Source organism: Stigmatopora nigra, unplaced genomic scaffold (genome assembly GCF_051989575.1).
Source record: "Stigmatopora nigra isolate UIUO_SnigA unplaced genomic scaffold, RoL_Snig_1.1 HiC_scaffold_172, whole genome shotgun sequence".
Taxonomy (NCBI): Eukaryota; Metazoa; Chordata; class Actinopteri; order Syngnathiformes; family Syngnathidae; genus Stigmatopora; species Stigmatopora nigra.
The window spans coordinates 12,232-32,118 of record NW_027551695.1 but is presented as its reverse complement, the minus strand read 5'-3'; the positions used below and the strand labels follow the sequence as shown (position 1 = coordinate 32,118).

The 19,887-nt window shown below is 32.5% G+C and overlaps 1 protein-coding gene across 1 annotated transcript; it reads right to left on the bottom strand.

The window, feature by feature from the left end:
* Positions 1 to 15,288: 15,288 nt before the first annotated feature.
* Positions 15,289 to 15,834, bottom strand: LOC144193193 (uridine kinase-like). The gene has a single exon (XM_077711971.1). It carries the CDS (start codon positions 15,832 to 15,834, stop codon positions 15,289 to 15,291), a length of 546 nt encoding a protein of 181 aa, XP_077568097.1.
* Positions 15,835 to 19,887: the final 4,053 nt, after the last annotated feature.

Below are 19,887 nucleotides of genomic sequence, written 5' to 3'. Positions count from 1 at the left end.
CAACTTTTATTGGTGCAATAGTTGCTATCGGTTTGGGTGGTGGGTATAAAAAATAGGTCTTGCAGATGTGTTTTATTTTTTAGATTTGGAAATTGCTCTAAAACATTCGTTTGGTATTGTTTGACTTGATCTTCTAAAGCTTGACCTAAATAACCATCTATAAAAATTTGCTCTATAATGTTTGGATGATGTGTATAAGATTTATTTTTTTCTAACTGTTTTGTTTTGTCAGTAATGAGGTAGTCTAATTCGTCAATGTATTCGCAGAGTTGTTCGGTTAATTTGATGACTTTGTTTGTTTTTTCTAGCCATTCTTCTCCATTTTTTTCTTTTTTAACTTTGGCCTTAAAAGCTCTCATTGTATTTTTTGTATTTCTATTTATATTTTGATAGTAAGCATCAAGACTTTCTTTTAGATCTTTATATATTTCGGGTAAATGAGGTTGGTGATTTTGGATAATAAGTGTAATTAAACCAATGGTTTGAATAACTAATATTACTCTTAATGCCCAATAAATAATGGATGTTAACATAGTTTGTTTTGTTTTTTGAGATAATTGGTTAATTCTTAATTACACTTTGGGTATAGGTAACTGTTGTTTTATTTCTTGCATTTTGGATAGACTTGATAAGCTTTTTGGATGTGGTATATGTGTTTTTTTCCTGCCTGATCTTTTGCGGTTATTTTTACTGTTAGGTATTGTGTGCCTATTTGGTTCAAGTCCTTTTTGAAGTGAGCCATGCCTTGAGCATCTAAGGGTAATTGTTTATTTTTAATTTCTATTTTTGGTTTTATATAATTTTTAAAATTTCTAAGGAATATTTGGCTGCTAAAAGATTGACCAAGTTTAATGTTTTTTTGTTCTGGTATTATGTTTACATCATTCCCTTTTCCAAAGCATCTGATAGTATAAGCACCAAAACTGCTATACAATTTATCAATGATTTTTGTTTCTGCTAAACGTAAATCTAATTTCATTTTATTGATAATTCCTTTTGTATTTTCGCTGGATAAACAAAAGTATTTTTTTGAAAAAACTTGAGTTATTCTTTGGAAATGTTCTTTTAGATGATTTTTTGTTTGGTGAAAGAATACAGAAATACTTGAATTTTCTATTTGAACAAACTGCTTTAAAAATTGTGTTTGAATATTGTTGATGTTTTGGAAGTATTTACTTTCTTTTTGTTGCTTAAGAAATAGGTTATTTTCTTTTCTTATTTTTTTAGCTACAGCTAAATGATCTTCTCCTGTATTTTCATTAATGGTTTTTTGATGGAGGTCAATTATTTTCTTTTCTAGTAAATGATCTAACTGTTGTGTGTATATGTTGAGTTTTTTATATTGAAGCGTTTGTAGATGAGTTTGGTAAGAATGACTATTGAATAAGGCAATAATATAGTAGCTTTGAACTGGGATAATGATGCACAAAATGAAGTGTTTATTCATAATTTTTTTGGATTTGGCAAAACGATTGATACGGTTATGAGTTGCCGCAGACGATTAATGAAACTTAAGTTTGCAGGGCGAGGGAAGTGAGCCAATGTCAAACTTTAGTTGCATTTATTGTTTGCAAAACGAATTTTAGTGGAAAGCGTGGTGCTAATAACGGTTTTTAATTTAGGTAACTTATTAAATATACTTCCTCCTTTTTATTTAGAGTCTAATTTCTAAATAATTAAAGAGCTATTAGCATTGCCCATCAAAAAATAATAATAAGTAATGGAAGTTATTTTTTTTCTATTACTAAATAAAACGTAGGTTGGTAAAATAGCTAAATGAGGTACTGCTATTTTTTTAATGCTCTAATAACGTGATGGGATTTAATTATAGTATGTAAGGTATAAATTTATTTTTAGAGTTGTGCATATTCTAAAATGAGTTCGTAATAACCTTTTTGTTGTATTTTAGATTCTAACCAAACTTTATAATTAATGGCTTCGTTAGAACCTGGTTCAAAAGCGGGAGAGTTGTTAATAAAATCTTCAATTCTTTTTAAAGCTTTTTTATGTTGGAAAAGTGGTTGGTGTTGTACGGTATAAAGTAAAATATTAAGTAGTGATTTCTCTCTTTGATAATTCTTTTTTAGTAATTCTTTTTTAAAACTTTTTTTAGTAGAATTAATTTTATAGCTCACATACTCTAAGTTGTTGAGTTCAATGTGTAGAATAATTTCAACTATAGTGAGGTTAAGTTTCCAATGATTAGGAAGTGTTTTATAAATATCACTATTCATTATTTTTAAGAGTTGCTCTAAACCTATATCTACCTTGCCTTCAGAAAAATAAGTAGTGCTGAGGTTTAGATAGATGAATAAATGATAAAAGGGTGCATTTTTAACTAGGCTACTATTTTGTAGCTCTTCTAATCGTTGAATAACTTTTTGTGTATCTCCCAAAAAAGAATAACAGACAATTTGAGATTGGTGATAAGTCCAAATAAATTTAGAATACAATAGTTTATTATATTGATGTAGTTCTGTATGTAGGGTTTCTGTATAGTTAATTGCAGTTTTAAATTTTTTATTTTTAATTAAACTATTAATTAACCAAGTTAGCATAATAAGTTTACTTTGGTGGTTAGATTTATTAAACAATGCCTTGCTTTCAAAATCATCAAAAGTATCAATTAAGTAAGCTTCGAGCTTGATGAAGTTTTTTTGTGCAAGCAATTGACCTTTTATGCAATTGTATACAGTAAACTGAAGACTAGGGGATTGGTCGTAGGTGAGTCGTAATTTTAATTCATCAATGATGTGGTGGAGTTGGTCAATGACCTTTGTATTTTTTCCTGAAAAATTAGTCTTAGCTAATTGATGGGTAATAATGGCAATATTATAATCGGATTGTCGGATTTGCTCATACTTGTTATTATTATTCTTTATCTTTTCGAGATAGGGAAAAGGGTCAATTTGATTGTATTGGCCAGATAGTTTTATAATTTGATCGTATATAATATTAAGTAAATCATGGTGAGTATATTTTAAGGCTAGTTGTTCAGCTTTATGTAGGTATTGTAGAGCTGTGGTAAATTCTGATTTATATAAAAAGATGCTAGATAAATTTAATAAATTATTGATTTTAAAACGCTCATCTTTAGTACGGTGTAATAACAATAGACTGTTATTGATTTCTTCCATTAAGCGATTTTTAAGCCTATAGTAGTAATTTTTGTTTCCTTTGGTTAACTTTTCAACAATTTCATCTCCATATTCGTCTAATTTTTCCTTATGTATAGCATCAAATAGTTGAATATGCTTTTTATCTTCCTTACCTATGTGTACTCTATTTGCATAAATTTTAAAATGTTTAATTTCTTCTTTAGTTAATAATTTTATTAAATTGCTTAAAGCATACTTCGCCATAAATCTATAGTTTTGTGTCTAATACAGTTGTATAATTTTTTTTATATATGTTGTTTTTTTATTTGCTTAATCATTTTATTTAGCTTATTTTTCTAAACAGATGAGATCGACAATTCAAATATGTATATATAGTATAATAAAGATGTTTTTTTGCTATATTTGAGCTATTGTTGATAATACAAAGAAAAATATGTTTAGTATTGGTAATTTTTTTTAGTTCAATTATTTGATTATTAGTGTATTATGTAACTTTTTAAAGTTTTGAGCTAGTAAGATAAGTATAAAAAAAGAATTGTCCAACTCAAATTAAAATGTTAGATTTGAAAATATTTAATTATGATATAATGAGAGTAAAAATATTTGTTAAGTTATTCGGATTGTTTTTGTGTCTTAGCTGCTTTACCTTTTGTGAAGATGAAATGCCCTTTTCTATGGGGCATAGAGACATAGTAGATAGTACAGAAGGACAAGAAAATGCTAATGATACTTATGATGTAGTATTATTGGGTTTTGATGTACCTTTAGAGGTTGCTATTGGTGAAAGTATTCAAATTGAGGGACTTATTACAAATGTTGGTGATAGTCCGTACTTAGGAGGAGAGTTACATATGGCTTATAGTGTTTTAGATTATGATACTTATAGTGGGAATTGTCAGGCTTATAATCCTAATTTTTTAAATGGTATTGATCCACCTATTACTAGTATTGATCCAAACCAAGAAGTCTTTTATACAGAAACCATAGATATTACACCAGCTAACTTTAAGCAAGGAAATAAAAATATCATTATTATTTGGCCAACTGAGCTAGTAGAAGATCACGATGATAGTGATAATTATATTGTTAGAGAAGTATATGTAAAAGAGTAAAAATTGTAAAATAAATCTCACCATCCATTTTATTCCGTGTTTCTTCTAATAGAAACACGGAATATCCTCACTTATTTTAATCTATATTTTTCCTTTTTCAATTAGGATTAGCTAAATTTGTCCATTAATATAGTCTATTTTTATAGATGTATAAGCTGGTTGCTGCCAACTTATAGGCTTCAAATAGATGGATATGTATCATGTTTGTTCTTAATGTCTATTTGTGATATTAGCTTGACTAATTAAATGTATGATATACAAGAGCTTTGTATATGCATTTATTGTGAATGTTTTTTATTTGATGAATTTATTTAATCTATTTCATAAAACAATATACTTATGACAAAACAACTATTACTCAGTCTTTTAATGGCCGCTGTAGTGTACAGTCTTGGCTTAAACAATGTTTTTGCCCAGTCAGACTGTGTCGATGGTGATGGTAATCCGCACACAGCAGGGACATTAAGTGCCCAAGCAGGAGCCACTTTATCAAGTAATGGAGATGTTTATACCTTATGCTCTGATGGTTCAGATGTTGGTTTCTATAGTGTGCCAATGGATGGACCTGCTGATAATGGTTCTTTACCCGATTATGCTTATTTAATAGAAGTAAATGGCGGCGTAGTAAGTTGGGATGGTGGTGATCCTACTATTGTAGGCGGACCATTAGATCCTACAGGATTGAATGTAAATGACACTGTGAGTATTTCAGGCTTTGCATTTGATTATGCAGGCATAAATGAAGTTATTGATAATATAAAATTGGTTTGTGGAATAGCTCCAGGTCCTGTGGAAGAGCAACTTCCTCCACCATTAACTTGTGATGATTTATTAGCTTTGCCTACCATTACTTCTGTAGATGATATTTTGACTTTAGCAGCAGGATTTAATTTTACCATTACTTCTGCCGAACAAGCAGTGACTACCTTACGACAATTAGAACTGTTTATTCAAGGTGCAAGTGCAACTATTAACCTTGGAGAAGTATGTTGGGGTGTAGGTGATTGGACAACAAACGGCTCATTCAATGCAGATACAACTGCTAACTATACACCATCTATTCAAATGGTTGTTATTGATTGTGTAGACTGTCCAGGATTAGGAAATATTGGTGATGCTTGTACTGATGTCAATGGAATAGCTTCTACTTTAGCTGCCGATTGTGCTTGTACAGTTGTTTGTCCTACATTTGGAGATGCTTGTACCGATGTAAATGGTGGAACATCAACTTTAGATGCAGAATGTAATTGTACAGTAGCTTGTGCTACATTTGGCGAAGCGTGTACTGATGTGAATGGTGGATCATCAACCTTAGATGCCAACTGTAATTGTATCGTAGCCTGCCCTGATGTAGGTCTAGCTTGTACAGATGCCAATGGTAGTTCATCAACTTTAGATGCCGACTGTAACTGTCTTATAGCCTGTGCTACATTTGGAGATGCATGTACGGATGCCAATGGTGCAAGTTCTACTGTAGGTACAGATTGTACTTGTACTGTAGTTTGTGCAGACTTTGGTAGTGCTTGTACTGATGCTAATGGTGCAACGTCTAGTTTAGATGCGGACTGTAACTGTCCTGTAGTTTGTTCGGACTTTGGTTTAGCTTGTACTGATGCAAATGGTAGTCCATCAGCTTTAGATGCTGATTGTAACTGTCCTATAGCATGTACAGACTTTGGTTTAGCTTGTACCGATGTAAATGGTGCTTCTTCTACTGTAGGTGCAGATTGTAATTGTACAGTGGTTTGTCCTGATTTTAATTTAGCTTGTACGGATGTAAATGGTGCATCATCTATTTTAGATGCCGACTGTAACTGTACCGTAGTTTGTGCAGACTTTGGTTTAGCTTGTACGGATGCAAATGGTAGCCCATCAGCTTTAGATGCCAACTGTAACTGTCCTGTAGCCTGTGCCGAATTTGGAGATACATGTACCGATGCTAATGGTGCTTCTTCTACTGTAGGTTCTGATTGTACATGTACAGTAGTTTGTGCTACATTTGGAGAAGCTTGTACCGATGCCAATGGTGCAACATCTAGTTTAGATGCAGACTGTAATTGTACAGTGGTTTGTGCTACATTTGGAGAAGCTTGTACGGATACAGATGGTAACCCATCTGCTTTTGATGCGAACTGTGATTGTCCTGTAGCTTGTGCTGAGTTTGGAGATGCTTGTACGGATGCTAATGGTGCTGCTTCTACTGTAGGTTCTGATTGTAGTTGTACAGTTGTTTGTACCACATTTGGAGATGCTTGTACCGATGTAAATGGTGGAACATCAACTTTAGATGCAGAATGTAATTGTCCTATAGTTTGTGCTACATTTGGAGACGCTTGTACAGATACGGATGGTAATCCATCTACTTTTGATGCGGACTGTAACTGCCCTGTAGCATGTGCCGAATTTGGCGATGCTTGTACAGATGCAGATGGAGATGCTTCAACTATTGGTTCTGATTGTACTTGTACAGAAGTAGTAAACTGTCCAACTTTAGGTTTAAATATTGGTGATACTTGTGATGATGGCGATGCTGCAACCAATAATGATGTTGTATTATCAGATTGTAATTGTGTAGGTGTTGTTGTTGGTAATGCACCTCCATCTTGTAGTAATGTAAATAATGTTACTGCAGCCATTGGTACACCTATAAATGTTAGCTTCACAGCTACCGATACAGATGGTCAAAGTGTAAGTATTACAGAAACAGGTGCGCCTGCTGCTGCTACAGTAAATATTACAGATGGGGTAAATGCTTCGGCTACACTTAGCTGGACACCACAGGCTGGAGATGAAGGTGTTTATAATGTTAATTTTACAGCTACTGATGGAGAAGATAACTGTCAAGAAGCTTTCCAATTAAATATACAAACAGAAGTGGCGGAAAGTATTCCAACTATGTCTGAATGGGGTTTTATTTTATTAATATTGTTAACCCTTGTTTTTGGTACAATTGCTATTGCAGGTACTCAATTAACGACAGGAAACAGAAGCTTCAACTTCAATACACCATTGAATTTAAAATCATATCCATTCTCTGCTTCTTTATTTAATAAAGCGATGTTATTTACATTTGCTTTAGTATTAGCAGGATTTACAGGATCATTAGCTATTTATGGCGTATTAACCCTAACTGACTTTGTTGGTTCTTTAATTGCTGCACCAGTATTTGCTTATATGATTCATTTATGGATGATGTTAACAGATGAAAATTAATACAAGCAATTAAATTTGCATATAATCAAGAAAGGTGGCATATTTGTCACCTTTCTTTGTTAATAACCTAGCCTCACTACTCAATACTTACAAGTGAAGCAAAGCGTAACGATCTCAATACTATTTGAACATGGCAAAAAAGAATCGTAAAAAAAATAAAGCTCCCAAAAATAAAGCAGAAGAATCTGCTAAGAATCCAGCAATAAGTGAGCAACTGCAAGAACGTTGGCAGGTAAAACGAAACATTATGCGTTTTGTATTGACCCTAGCTGTTTTAATGATTGCCTTTTATACTATTTGGGTTAGCGATTTTTTTAAGCAAAATATTCTCCTAAAAATTATTGAAGGCCAAGCTTGGATTTCTTCTATTTTATTAAATATTTTAGGACAAGGAACAAAGGTAGAGAGTACAATGATTAGCTCTCCTGCCTTTTCGGTAGATATTAGTATTGGTTGTGATGGTGTGGAGCAAATTGCCTTGTTTTTATTTGCCGTATTGGCTTTTCCTACAGCTTGGATGTTAAAATTAAAAGGAATGTTTGTAGGAACTTTGTTTTTAATTGGCGTTAATTTATTGCGAATTGTCAGCCTCTTTTTAATAGGGGTTTATATGCCTTCTGCCTTTGATTTATTTCATGTAGAAATTTGGCAAGTTTTATTTATTATTTTAGCCACTGTATGCTGGATTGTTTGGATTGTCTGGTCAAAATCGAAACCTCATGTCGCCACTTCTTAAACAATTGGGTTTATTTACAGCTAAGTTTTTTGTAGCCTATTTGTTGTTGATTATTTTATTTAATAACACCCCTTTACGTAATCAGTATGCTAATTTTTTTCGTGCCGAAAGTCAAGCTCTTTTGGGTACTTTAGGCAAAAATGGAGAACTTACTTATCAAAAATACAATTCCGATAAAAATCCTGATGCCGATACACAAATTGTTTTAAAAGATAAAGCAGCTATTGCTAAAGCAGAAAGAGAAGCCAGAGCAAATAAGCAAAGTAAAATTAAAATGGTACTTCAAGCAGCTTATTTAAACACTTGGGGCTATGGTTGTTTATCTTCTATATTTTTAATCGCTTTATTAATAGCAACACCTATTTTTTGGAAGAGAAAAATAAGCGCATTGCTTATAGGTTTGGTACTATACTATCTATACCTTATTCAATTATTCATTTTTCTAGTACATCTAACTATCAATTATCATTAGTCCAAAAATCCGAACTCGATGTGTGGACTTTAGGCAATACAACTAAAACTATTATAGATGGTGTTTATGATGTAACCATGCTTACAGGTGTATCTTTAATGGTAACATTACTCATTTGGATATTGGTAACTTTTCGTCAAGGCGATTGGAAAAGGGCTATGCAATTAATTGATTAATGAGTCGCCTACAGTTAATTTAGATAACTAAACAATGTCCTTTTTCACGACATTCCAAATAGCATCCATTTCTCGTAAGTTCATATCTAGTAAAGTTTTTCCTTGTTCTCTCGCAATATTTTCCATTTTTTGAAAACGGCTGATAAATTTTTTATTGGTTGTTTCCAGTGCATGTTCAGGATCTACTTCAATAAAACGGGCATAGTTAATTAAGGAAAACATAACATCGCCAAACTCCTTAGTAATTTCTTCATGAGATTGATATTGTACAGCTTCGTGTAATTCATTAACTTCTTCTACTACTTTTGCCCAAACCTGATCTGCTGTATCCCATTCAAAGCCTACCTGTTTAGCCTTTTCCTGTATCCGCAACGCTTTAATAACGGCAGGTAAAGATTTAGGAACACCCTCTAAAGCTGACTTTTTACCTTCTTTTAATTTAAGCGCTTCCCAATTTCGTTTTACATCTTCTTCATTGCGAACAATTACATCACCATAAATATGAGGGTGACGTTTTTCCATTTTATCACACATATTATGAATAATAGAAGCAATATCGAATTCCTTTTTTTCTTCTCCAATTTTAGCATAAAAAACCATGTGCAACATTAGGTCACCTAATTCTTCTTGAATGCCTTTCATGTCTTTATCTGTAATGGCATCTACTAATTCATAAGTTTCTTCAATAGTTAAGTGGCGAAGGCTTGCAATAGTTTGTTTACGATCCCAAGGACATTTTTCTCGCAATTCATCCATCATGTTTAATAATCGCTCAAATGCTGCGAGCTTTTCTGTTAAGTTTGTGGTTTGGAATACTTTATTCATTGAAAGTTGCAATTAATTTTGTATCTTAATAAAAGCCTGAAAAATGGTGAGAAAATAAATTTATTTTCTCACCATTCTTGAAGTAATGGATGAAAAATAATGATACAATTGATGTGAAGAGCTGTATAATTTATTTTTTATTCGTTACCAAATTACTGCAAATTTAGCCGAATTGGACTTATATTTGCATTTAGCAGCAAATAATATAGATAAAAAAATATAAAAGATATGTTATTACCTACTTTAATGGTAACTATTGTTTTAATGGGCTTGGTTTTTGTTGGTATAGGACTTAGGGTAATTTTTGTTAAAGGTGGTGAATTTAGAGGTACTTGCGCACAAAATAACCCAATGTTAAAAAACGAAATCGGATCTTGTACAGTATGTGGGAAAAAACCAGAAGAAGACTGCAAAAAAGATCAAATAGTTGCTGCATAATTACAAACACTTTTCTACATTTAATCTACTCTATTACCAAGGCACTATAGTGTAATTATTCTCGATACACTAGGCATATTAGTATTGGCAAAAAAACGGAGGTTATTTTTTTTCATTGCATAGCTTTTTCAGGCATTACTTAGGAACCATTATAAGTAATGGATGGAATGGGTGTATTATTTGCTTATCATTACTAATAGATTTGAAATGCTAATATTTTTTTTATATTATTCAATGGAGTTTTATAAATAGAGGATAAATAAGCACATTGAAAGTGAACGATTAATTATTTTATGCGGTATGCAATTATAGATATAGAGGCTACAGGTGGAAGCCCTAAAAGGGATAAAGTTACAGATATAGCTGTTTTTTTATACGATAGCGACGAAGGGAGAGTTGTAGACTCTTTTGTTAGTTTAATTAACCCTCAAGTTCATATTCCACCCTTTATTAGCAAATTAACAGGTATTTCTGATAAAATGGTTAAAAGTGCGCCTACCTATGATGTAGTTGCCAAACGAATACTAGAAATTACAGAAAATGCTATTTTCGTAGCGCATAATGTGCAGTTTGATTATGCATACATTAGAGCTGAGTTTAAACGCTTAGGAGTAGATTTTCAACGAGAAAAATTGTGTACGATCAATCTGTCTCGTAGTATTTTACCAGGCTTAGATTCTTATGGATTAGAAAATTTATGTAGTGAGTTAAATATTAGAATTAATAATCGACATAGGGCAGAAGGAGATGCAACGGCTACAGTAAAGTTATTCGAACATCTACTAGAAAAAAAACGAGATGATATTTTTGAAAATAACCTGAGTGATGCAGCAGCCTATAAAAACCTTCCTGAAAACTTAAAAGGTGATGCCATTAAAGACTTACCTGAAGATACAGGTATTTACTACCTCATTAATAATAAAGGCAGTACTATTTTTATTGGCAGAAATAATGATATAAGAAGAAGAATTTTTCAACACCTAAAAGCAAAAAGCAATAAGTACTGGCATATTATTGAAAAAACAACAGATATTGATTACGCTATAACAGGCAGTGAACTTATCGCACAGCTTTTAGAATATTATGAAATTGCCAACCTCAAGCCATACTATAATAAATATCTAAAACCTATTCGATTTAAGTATGGGGTTTATCAAGAGCTTAGTGCACATAATTATATAGAATTGCAATTGCGAAAAATTAATAAAAATAGTACTCACCAACCGCTTACAAAATTTATTCGTTTTGAAGATGCTCGTTCGAGTTTACAACAGAAAATTAAAAATCATAAACTTTGTGCAGCACTTTGTGGGCATACAAATATTACAGGTAGTTGTTATAATTATGAAAAAAAACTTTGCAAAGGAGCATGTATACAAGAAGAACCTCCTGAGGCATACAATAAAAGGGTAGAAAAAGCTATTCGAGAATATACCTTTCCTCACCAAAACTTTTTAATTGTGGGAGAGGGGCGAACAATTCAAGAAAAATCGGTAGTCTGTATTGAAAATAATCGCTTATATGGCTTTGGTTTTTTTGAACCTGAATTTGTTCAGGGAGTTAGTGCGATTAAATCTGTAATTAAACTTTATAAAGCAGATGCTCGAGTACATAAAATGATTAAAACATACCTTAATAAAAATAAACTAGATAAAATTATACCTTATCAAATGCCAATGGGCAATTGTTAAAATCAACTACTTAGGCTTCTTTAAATAAATACCAGCATTCTACTTGTATATACAAGTAAAATTAATTACCTTTGCCGACCGGATAAACAAAATTTATTTTATTATTATGCCTAAGATGAAAACACATTCTAGTGCAAAAAAGCGTTTTAAGCTTACTGCATCTGGAAAGATTAAGAGAAAAAAGGCTTATAAGAGTCACATTTTAACTAAAATGAGCAAGAAAAGAAAGAAAAGGCTTACTAAAGCTGGATATGTTCATAAAAGTAATGTGAAAAGAGTAAAAGATTTACTCTGTATCTAAAAAGCTCATTTATTCTTAATCGTTAGACGAAATGTTGTTCAGTTGTTGCTGACAACTACCTGCATAGAAAACTATGTACGGTTTTATTAACACTTAAATTATATTATTATGCCTAGGTCGGTCAACTCCGTTGCGTCTCGTAGGAAACGCAAAAAAATGATGAAACATGCCAAAGGATACTTTGGTAGAAGAAAAAATGTTTGGACGGTTGCCAAAAATGCCGTAGAAAAAGGATGGCAATATGCATACCGTGATAGACGAAATAAAAAACGTACTTTTCGTAGATTGTGGATTACTCGTATTAATGCTGCTGTTAGACAGTACGATATGTCTTATTCTCAATTTATGGGTAAACTTGGAAAAACAGATATAGACTTAAATCGTAAAGCACTAGCAGATTTAGCAATGAATCATCCAGATGCCTTTAAAGCGATTGTAGACAAAGTAAGATAAATCAAAAATCATTGGAAAGTTCGAACATAATAGTTCGGACTTTTTTTATTTTCTAACCATTCCTAAGAGACTTGATACTCCTGATAGTGTTCTAATTCTTCTACTTTTTTGTGCATATATAACCCACTCCTTCCATTACAATTTTTACGCCCTCAAGTATACATCTTACCTAATTTTACAAGTATTTCTGTACGAACAGCCTGTTTTGACCAAACTCCTATTAAATATATGGCGTTGAAAGATCATTAGCTGGACACCCTATTAAGGATAAACTGCATCTTTCTAAGTAAGTTTGACTTTCTTGTGCAAAATCTAAGCACCAATTCAAGTGTTTCCATAGCTTGAATAAAGTAATGTCAGTATCTAATAAAATTAAATTTAGTTACAGCTATGAATGATCAGAAATTATATAGTATCCATTTTTTCAGTTTAATTTCAGTGATAACTTTACTTGCCTTTATTTGTTGTAGTGTACCCTTACCATCTTTGGCAGGCGGCTTAATTGTTGTTGGTCCTGAAGGGCATCAATGGGCAAAGCATAGTGGAAGCCGTCATACTCCATTACCACGTCCACGACCAGTGCCCACTAATTTTAATCCTTATCCACTACACATCAAATCTGAAAAAGCAAATATTAAAATAGATGACCAAGCAGCATCTGTTGCTATAGATCAAGTGTTTTACAATCCTCAAAACAGACGATTAGAAGGCTACTTTTTATTTCCAATTCCTAAAGGCGCAGTCATCAATCAATTTTCTATGTTCATCAATGGAAAAGAAACGGAAGCAGAATTATTGGATGCGACTAAAGCTCGAAAAATTTACGAAGATATTGTTCGCCAAATGCGTGATCCTGCCTTATTAGAATATAGCGATCAGCAACTATTTAAGGTACGAGTATTTCCAATTGAAGCCCGCTCAGATTTGCGTATTAAAATTGCATATAATCAAATTTTAGCCAAAGAAGATCATGCCGTAGAATTTATATATCCAATGAATACCAAAAAGTTTTCAGGTTCCGCTTTGGATAATATGGTATTGGATATTGACCTTTGTTCTGATCTAAAAATTAAAAATGTATACAGTCCAACTCATGAAGCGGAAATTATTAGAAAAGGAGAGGGGCAAGTTAGAATTGGATATGAAGCCAATCGCCAAAAACCTATAGCAGACTTTAAACTCTATTATCAAACAGATAGTAAAAATGATATAGGGGTATCTCTTCTCAATTATAAAAAACGAAAAGATGATGGTTTTTTCTTTCTAAGTTTAAGTCCAGGTTTTGAAAGCCAAGAAACCGAAATTATTAATAAAGACATTAGTTTTGTACTTGATGTTTCTGGAAGTATGTCAGGCGAAAAATTAGATAAAGCCAAAGAAGCACTTGCCTTTTGTGTCAACAGTTTGCACAAAAATGACCGTTTTAATATTGTGCGTTTTTCTACAGAAGCTCGAACGTTATTTGATGAATTAGAAACGGCCAATAAAGATAATGTCCATACTGCTAGAGATTTTATAGAAGATTTAAAAGCGATTGGTGGAACCAATATAGATGAAGCCTTAGAAAAAGCCTTGACTGTAAAAACCGAAAAGAATCGTCCTTATTTTGTAGTTTTTATTACCGATGGCAAACCCACTGTAGGTACAACAAATGAAGATCAATTGTTCAAAAAAATCAAATCCAAAAATCCTGATGGAACCCGAATTTTTACCTTCGGAATAGGGGAGGACATCAACACACATCTCCTAGATAAATTACAGAATTTACCCAAGCCTATCGTTCTTATATTTTGCCAGATGAAGATATTGAAGTAAAAATTTCTAATTTCTATACCAAAATTAGTTCTCCTATTTTAACCGATTTAAAATTAGATATAGGTAAAGGAATAGACTGGCATCAAACACATCCAAAACAGTTACCCGATTTATTTAAAGGCGGTTCTATTAGTCTTTTAGGAAGATATAAAGGAAGTGGAAAAGTCAATATCAATTTAAAAGGAAAAGTAAATGGACAAACTAAAAATTTAAGCTTTGAATTGAATTTTGAAGAAGAAAATGAAAACCACGAATTTATTCCGCCACTTTGGGCAGCCCGAACGGTTGGTTATTTATTAGACCAAATTCGTTTACATGGAGAAAGCAAAGAGTTGGTGGATGAAGTAGTAGGATTAGCTAAAGAATATGGTATTGTAACCCCTTATACCAGCTATTTGATTTTAGAGGATGAAGAAATTACACAGCGACCTCCCAACTCTCCACCTCCTCGGCCAATGCCTATACCAAGACCTCCTCCTCGTCCTCACTTCCATGAAAAAAGTCATGGTGGTAGCGGTGGTGTTGTGTATGATGAGATTATAGAAGAGGAATACAGTGGAATGCAACAAAAAAGTGGTAAAAGTAGTGTTCGATCTAGTAAAGAAATTCAGACTTTAAACCAAGCCTCTAATATGGCAGAAACTCGCCAAGGACAAAGTCGAATGACTTGTGTAGACAAAGACGGTGCAACACAAAATATGGCGCAACAATACCAAAATATTCAAGGACGAGCGGTATACAATAATGCCAATGTTTGGATAGATAGCGAGGCCATTAAAAACCAAAGTGCTAAAACCAATCGCATTCAGTTTGCTTCTGATGATTATTTCAGCCTACTTACAAATAAACCCGAAGCAGCCGAATTTATGGCACTAGGCAATAATGTACAGTTTTTCCTAGATGGAGAAGTGTATGATATTTATGAGTAGCATAGCACTTACTTTAATTTACTCAAAACCATTGTTGCCAAAACCTCAATAGCTACTTCATTGGTACCACCTTGAGGAACAATAATGTCTGCAAATTTTTTAGAAGGCTCTATAAACTGTTCGTGCATCGGTTTTACAGAGCCTTCATAACGTTCCAATACTTCTCTAACATTACGTCCACGCTCTAAAATATCTCGATGAATACAGCGTACTAAACGGTCATCTGCTTCAGCATCTACAAATACTTTAATGTCTAGTAAATTTCTTAATTTTTCTTGACTCATAATTAAAATGCCTTCCACAATAACCACATTCATAGGGTTAATCTTAATGGTTTCTTCCGAACGCATACAAGTCAAATAGGAATACATGGGCATCCCAATAGAAGTGCCTTGTTTTAAGTTTTTTAAATGTTCTACCAATAATTCAAACTCAATAGCCGAAGGATGATCAAAATTTAGTTGCTGTCGTTCCTCCAAAGAAATATGGCTATGATCTTTATAATAATTATCCTGAGGAATGACTGCGACCTTCTCCATAGGCAGTCTTTCCATGATTTTTCGAACTACTGTAGATTTTCCTGCTCCAGTTCCTCCAGCTATTCCAACAATTAGCATAATATTTTTTTATTTAATTTTTTGTTATGTACACACATTGCTATTGTCATAATAGTATCATTAACAATTAAGAATGTATAAAATCTTTTTTGCTTTTGTCATGGTATTATCATCAAGCTTTTAACTAAGTAAAACCTAATGTAATTATTAAGCTATAAAAAATCATAACTTAAAGTTACGAAATTAGCATAACCATGGAATATAAGCCCAAATTTAATCAATTCATTTTCACTTTCTGTATTTTTTTTAATTTACTCTTCACTAGTAGTTCGCTTTTTGCCAATTGGGTGAGTACCAACAAAGGCATTCGGTCTAGTGGTAATGAGGTTATTCAGACCTTAGATGGAGGGTATGCGGTATTGGGTTATGCTCAAGCTGAACGACCCGAAAAAGCAGAAGCCTGTTTAATTAAATACAGTCCTTATGGAGATGTAATGTGGAATCAATATTATCCTATTTCTATAGGTGAACTAGCAAGTGCAGAACGCCAATCATCAGGATATTTTTTACACCAAAATAATGATAAAAGCTTTGTGATAGGTATTAGCCGTTCTTTTGATGAACGGAATCAAAAAGCCATTTTGATTAAAGCAGATCAAGATGGGGAAAGCTATTTGGAGAAAAACATATCAATTTGAAAATTGGTCTTGTAACCATTTTGAATCAGGAATTGCTACTAAAAAGGGTTTTTTAATGATAGGCTTTACTGCTAATAATTGTACCGAATATACGGATATGTTTGCAGTTTATGTCGATAAAAATGGGAAAGAGAAATGGAAAAATACCTATGGAAAAGAGGGGTATTATGAGCGAGCAACTGCGGTTACTCAAGCTCGTGATGGTGGATTTGTAATGGTTGGAAATGGGAATCAAACAACTTTTATTAAAGTAAATGAACGAGGAGAAGAAGAATGGTCTAAAGCATGGAAATGGTATAAATCACAAGGTATACAATCTATTATTTCAACCAAAAGCGGTTTTCTAGCTTCGGGATATGCTTTTGATGGCAAAGTATATAAGGGTTTGTTGGTTAAATTAGATAAAAATGGAGAAGAAATTTGGCATAAAACATATGATGTAGGGTTACATACTCGATTTAATGCTATTACCAAAATTAATGAAAAAAATAGCATTATTACAGGTAATTTGAGTTACGATATGAATAATAAGCAAAGCTATATTTACATCATGAGTATTGATGCAGATGGACGAGTTAAGTGGGAAGAAGTACGTTCACTTGGAAATAGAGATGCAAGAGGGAAAGATATTTCTATTTGTAAAGATTTAGGCTTTATTATTACTGGAAATGTAGGTGTAGGAGATGATGCTCATGATGAAAACTTATTTGCATTAAAAGTAGATGCCTTTTCTTTAAATGATGCGACAGCTTTACAAACTAAAACCAAAACGGCTAAAGCGTATTTATTAAAAGGCGAAAATGGCTTGGTATTAGAAACCTGCCAGCCTATGCGTTATGAATTGTGTACTGCCGAAGAAACTTCCTTTACACTTTGTCCTCATTTTTGCTTAGAAGAATCTTTTACATTAAAAGAGGTATTAAGTGCAAAAGAAGCAAGGGTTCAGATACTTAAAAACTGTATTAAATATACCCCTAATCCTTCCTTTATGGGTACAGATATATTAAGCGTAAAAGCTTGTGATAAGTGGGATTGTTATACCAAAAAATTAAAGGTAGATGTAGGTAATTGCGAAGAAGAATGTAAAGCTCAAACCCTTTATCAATGTGTATCAGCAATAGATACAACCAATATATGTCCTAATTTTTGCCTAAATGACGATTACAAAATTATAGAAGCTCTAGATGGTTTTGATGAAGAACTGACATTTGCCGATCAATGTGTACAATATATAGCTAATGGAGGTATAGACGATATAGATCGTTTAAGATTGTAGCTTGTGATAGTATGAGTTGTGATACGACCTATGCGGAACTTAGTATGAATAAAGAGGAGGAGTGTGGAGAGGTAAATACATTTGAATTAGTTGATCTTAAACGTATTTCGGAAGATGGTGGACCCATACAAATTAATGCAAGAAAAATGAATAAGGACATGTCAGGTATAAGGTTTACAGAATTTTCAAATCCTAAAAATGGGGATTTATTTTTTGATAAAGATGTATTTGTCTATACACCTCAACCTAAATTTATAGGAACCGATATTTTTACCTATACAGCCTGTGATGATGATAATATTTGTGCCAATGCAAGTGTCCGTATAGAAGTGCTTAAAAGCTATTGTGAAGATACGATTAATATGTGCATTAGATCAGGAGAAGTTTTAACAGTATGTCCTAAGTTTTGTTGGTTTGATGGTACAAAAGAAGAACTTAAATTGAGTTGATAGAAACAGAAAAAGATATAGAAGAACGCAAAGATATTTTAAATGGTAAGTGTGTCCGTTATCAGTCTAAATCCAATTTTGAAGGGGAAGAAACGATTGTTGTAACCGCTTGTAATGATTTTGGGATATGTGATACCGCTTATATTTTACTTAAAATTATAAAAGATGATTGCTTAAAAGAAACATGAAGAAAGAGTGGTGTCTCGTTATTCTGATACTGGGCTATTGGCATCTAAAGATGAAATGAATGTAACACTTAAAGATGCTCAAGCAAAATGGCAGGATACAGATTTAGTTGTGGAGAAATGTGTACTTATTAACTCTAAAGAATTTATTGAACTATCTTTTTATACACCACATCCACTAGTTGCTATAAAAACACATGATGTATATGGAGGTTGGTATTTAGTAAACAGCTCAAACAGCGAAAGGAAAAACTAATTATTTACTAGATATTGCTAAATATAAGAGAGGAACTTATATAATAAGCTTAGATTCTCAGACAGCTATCTTTAAAACAGAGGTAACTATACCTTAAAAATGACAATAAAATTTTTTACTGTTATATTTTTCATTAACTTTGTAGACAACTTCTTTCTCTATATTAATAAAAAGCTCACCAAATAACTCATCTTCTCTAAGGTGTACAACAAAATAGCTATAGTCCTATCTTTTGCTGTTTGTTGTACACCTTTTCTATTAATAACAGTTTACTACTTCACAATATCTAATAATTCTACCTCAAAAATAAGGGTTGTATTTGTTCAATAGCGGGTGTGCCTTCTGCACCATAGGCTAAAACAGGCGGAATAAATAGTCTCCACTTAGATCCAACAGGCATTAAAAGTAAAGCCTCTGTCCATCCAGGCAAAATTTCATTAACAGGAAATACAGCAGGTTCTCCTCTATCTACAGAACTATCAAATACGGATCCATCAATAAGTGTACCGTGGTAATGCGTTTTAACTTGATCTGTTTCTTTTGGTTTAGGTCCATTCCCTTCTTTAATAATTTGATACTGTAAACCACTTTCTAAAGTAATAACGCCCTCTTTTCCTTTATTTTCGGATAAAAAAGCTGCTCCAGCCGCCAAGTTTTCTGTCATAACTGAAGAACGTAACTCTTGAAAATACTGTTCTAGTAGCAAGATGCCTTCCTCCTCCTTAATCATTAATTCATTGCCCTCTGCTACATCCCTAATTGCTGAAAGCATAGTATTAACATCTAGTTTTTCGTCAAAAAAACCATCGTTTTTTAGTTTTTCACCCACATTGACTCCTAGTACATAGCCAATTTTTTCCTCCTTTGTGTCGACAGATATTTTTTGGTTTGTAGCTTCCTTATTTGGCAAGCTGTCAATAATAATAAAGCACACAAAGCCCAATAATAAAACGATTATATACATTCATATCATTTATTTTTTATGTTTCTGTGTGCGAAGATAAAGAAAAAGATGACTCTAAGAATAAAGAGTTAGTGAAAAAGCAAAATAAAATCATAATTTTTTAGTAAAAAGCTAAAAATATTTATTTTTGTATGGAATATTTAGAATAGTAATAGCTACAGCATAAATCATTTAATATATGTTGACTATAAAAAGTGGTAGAAATGAAAAATATAAATATTA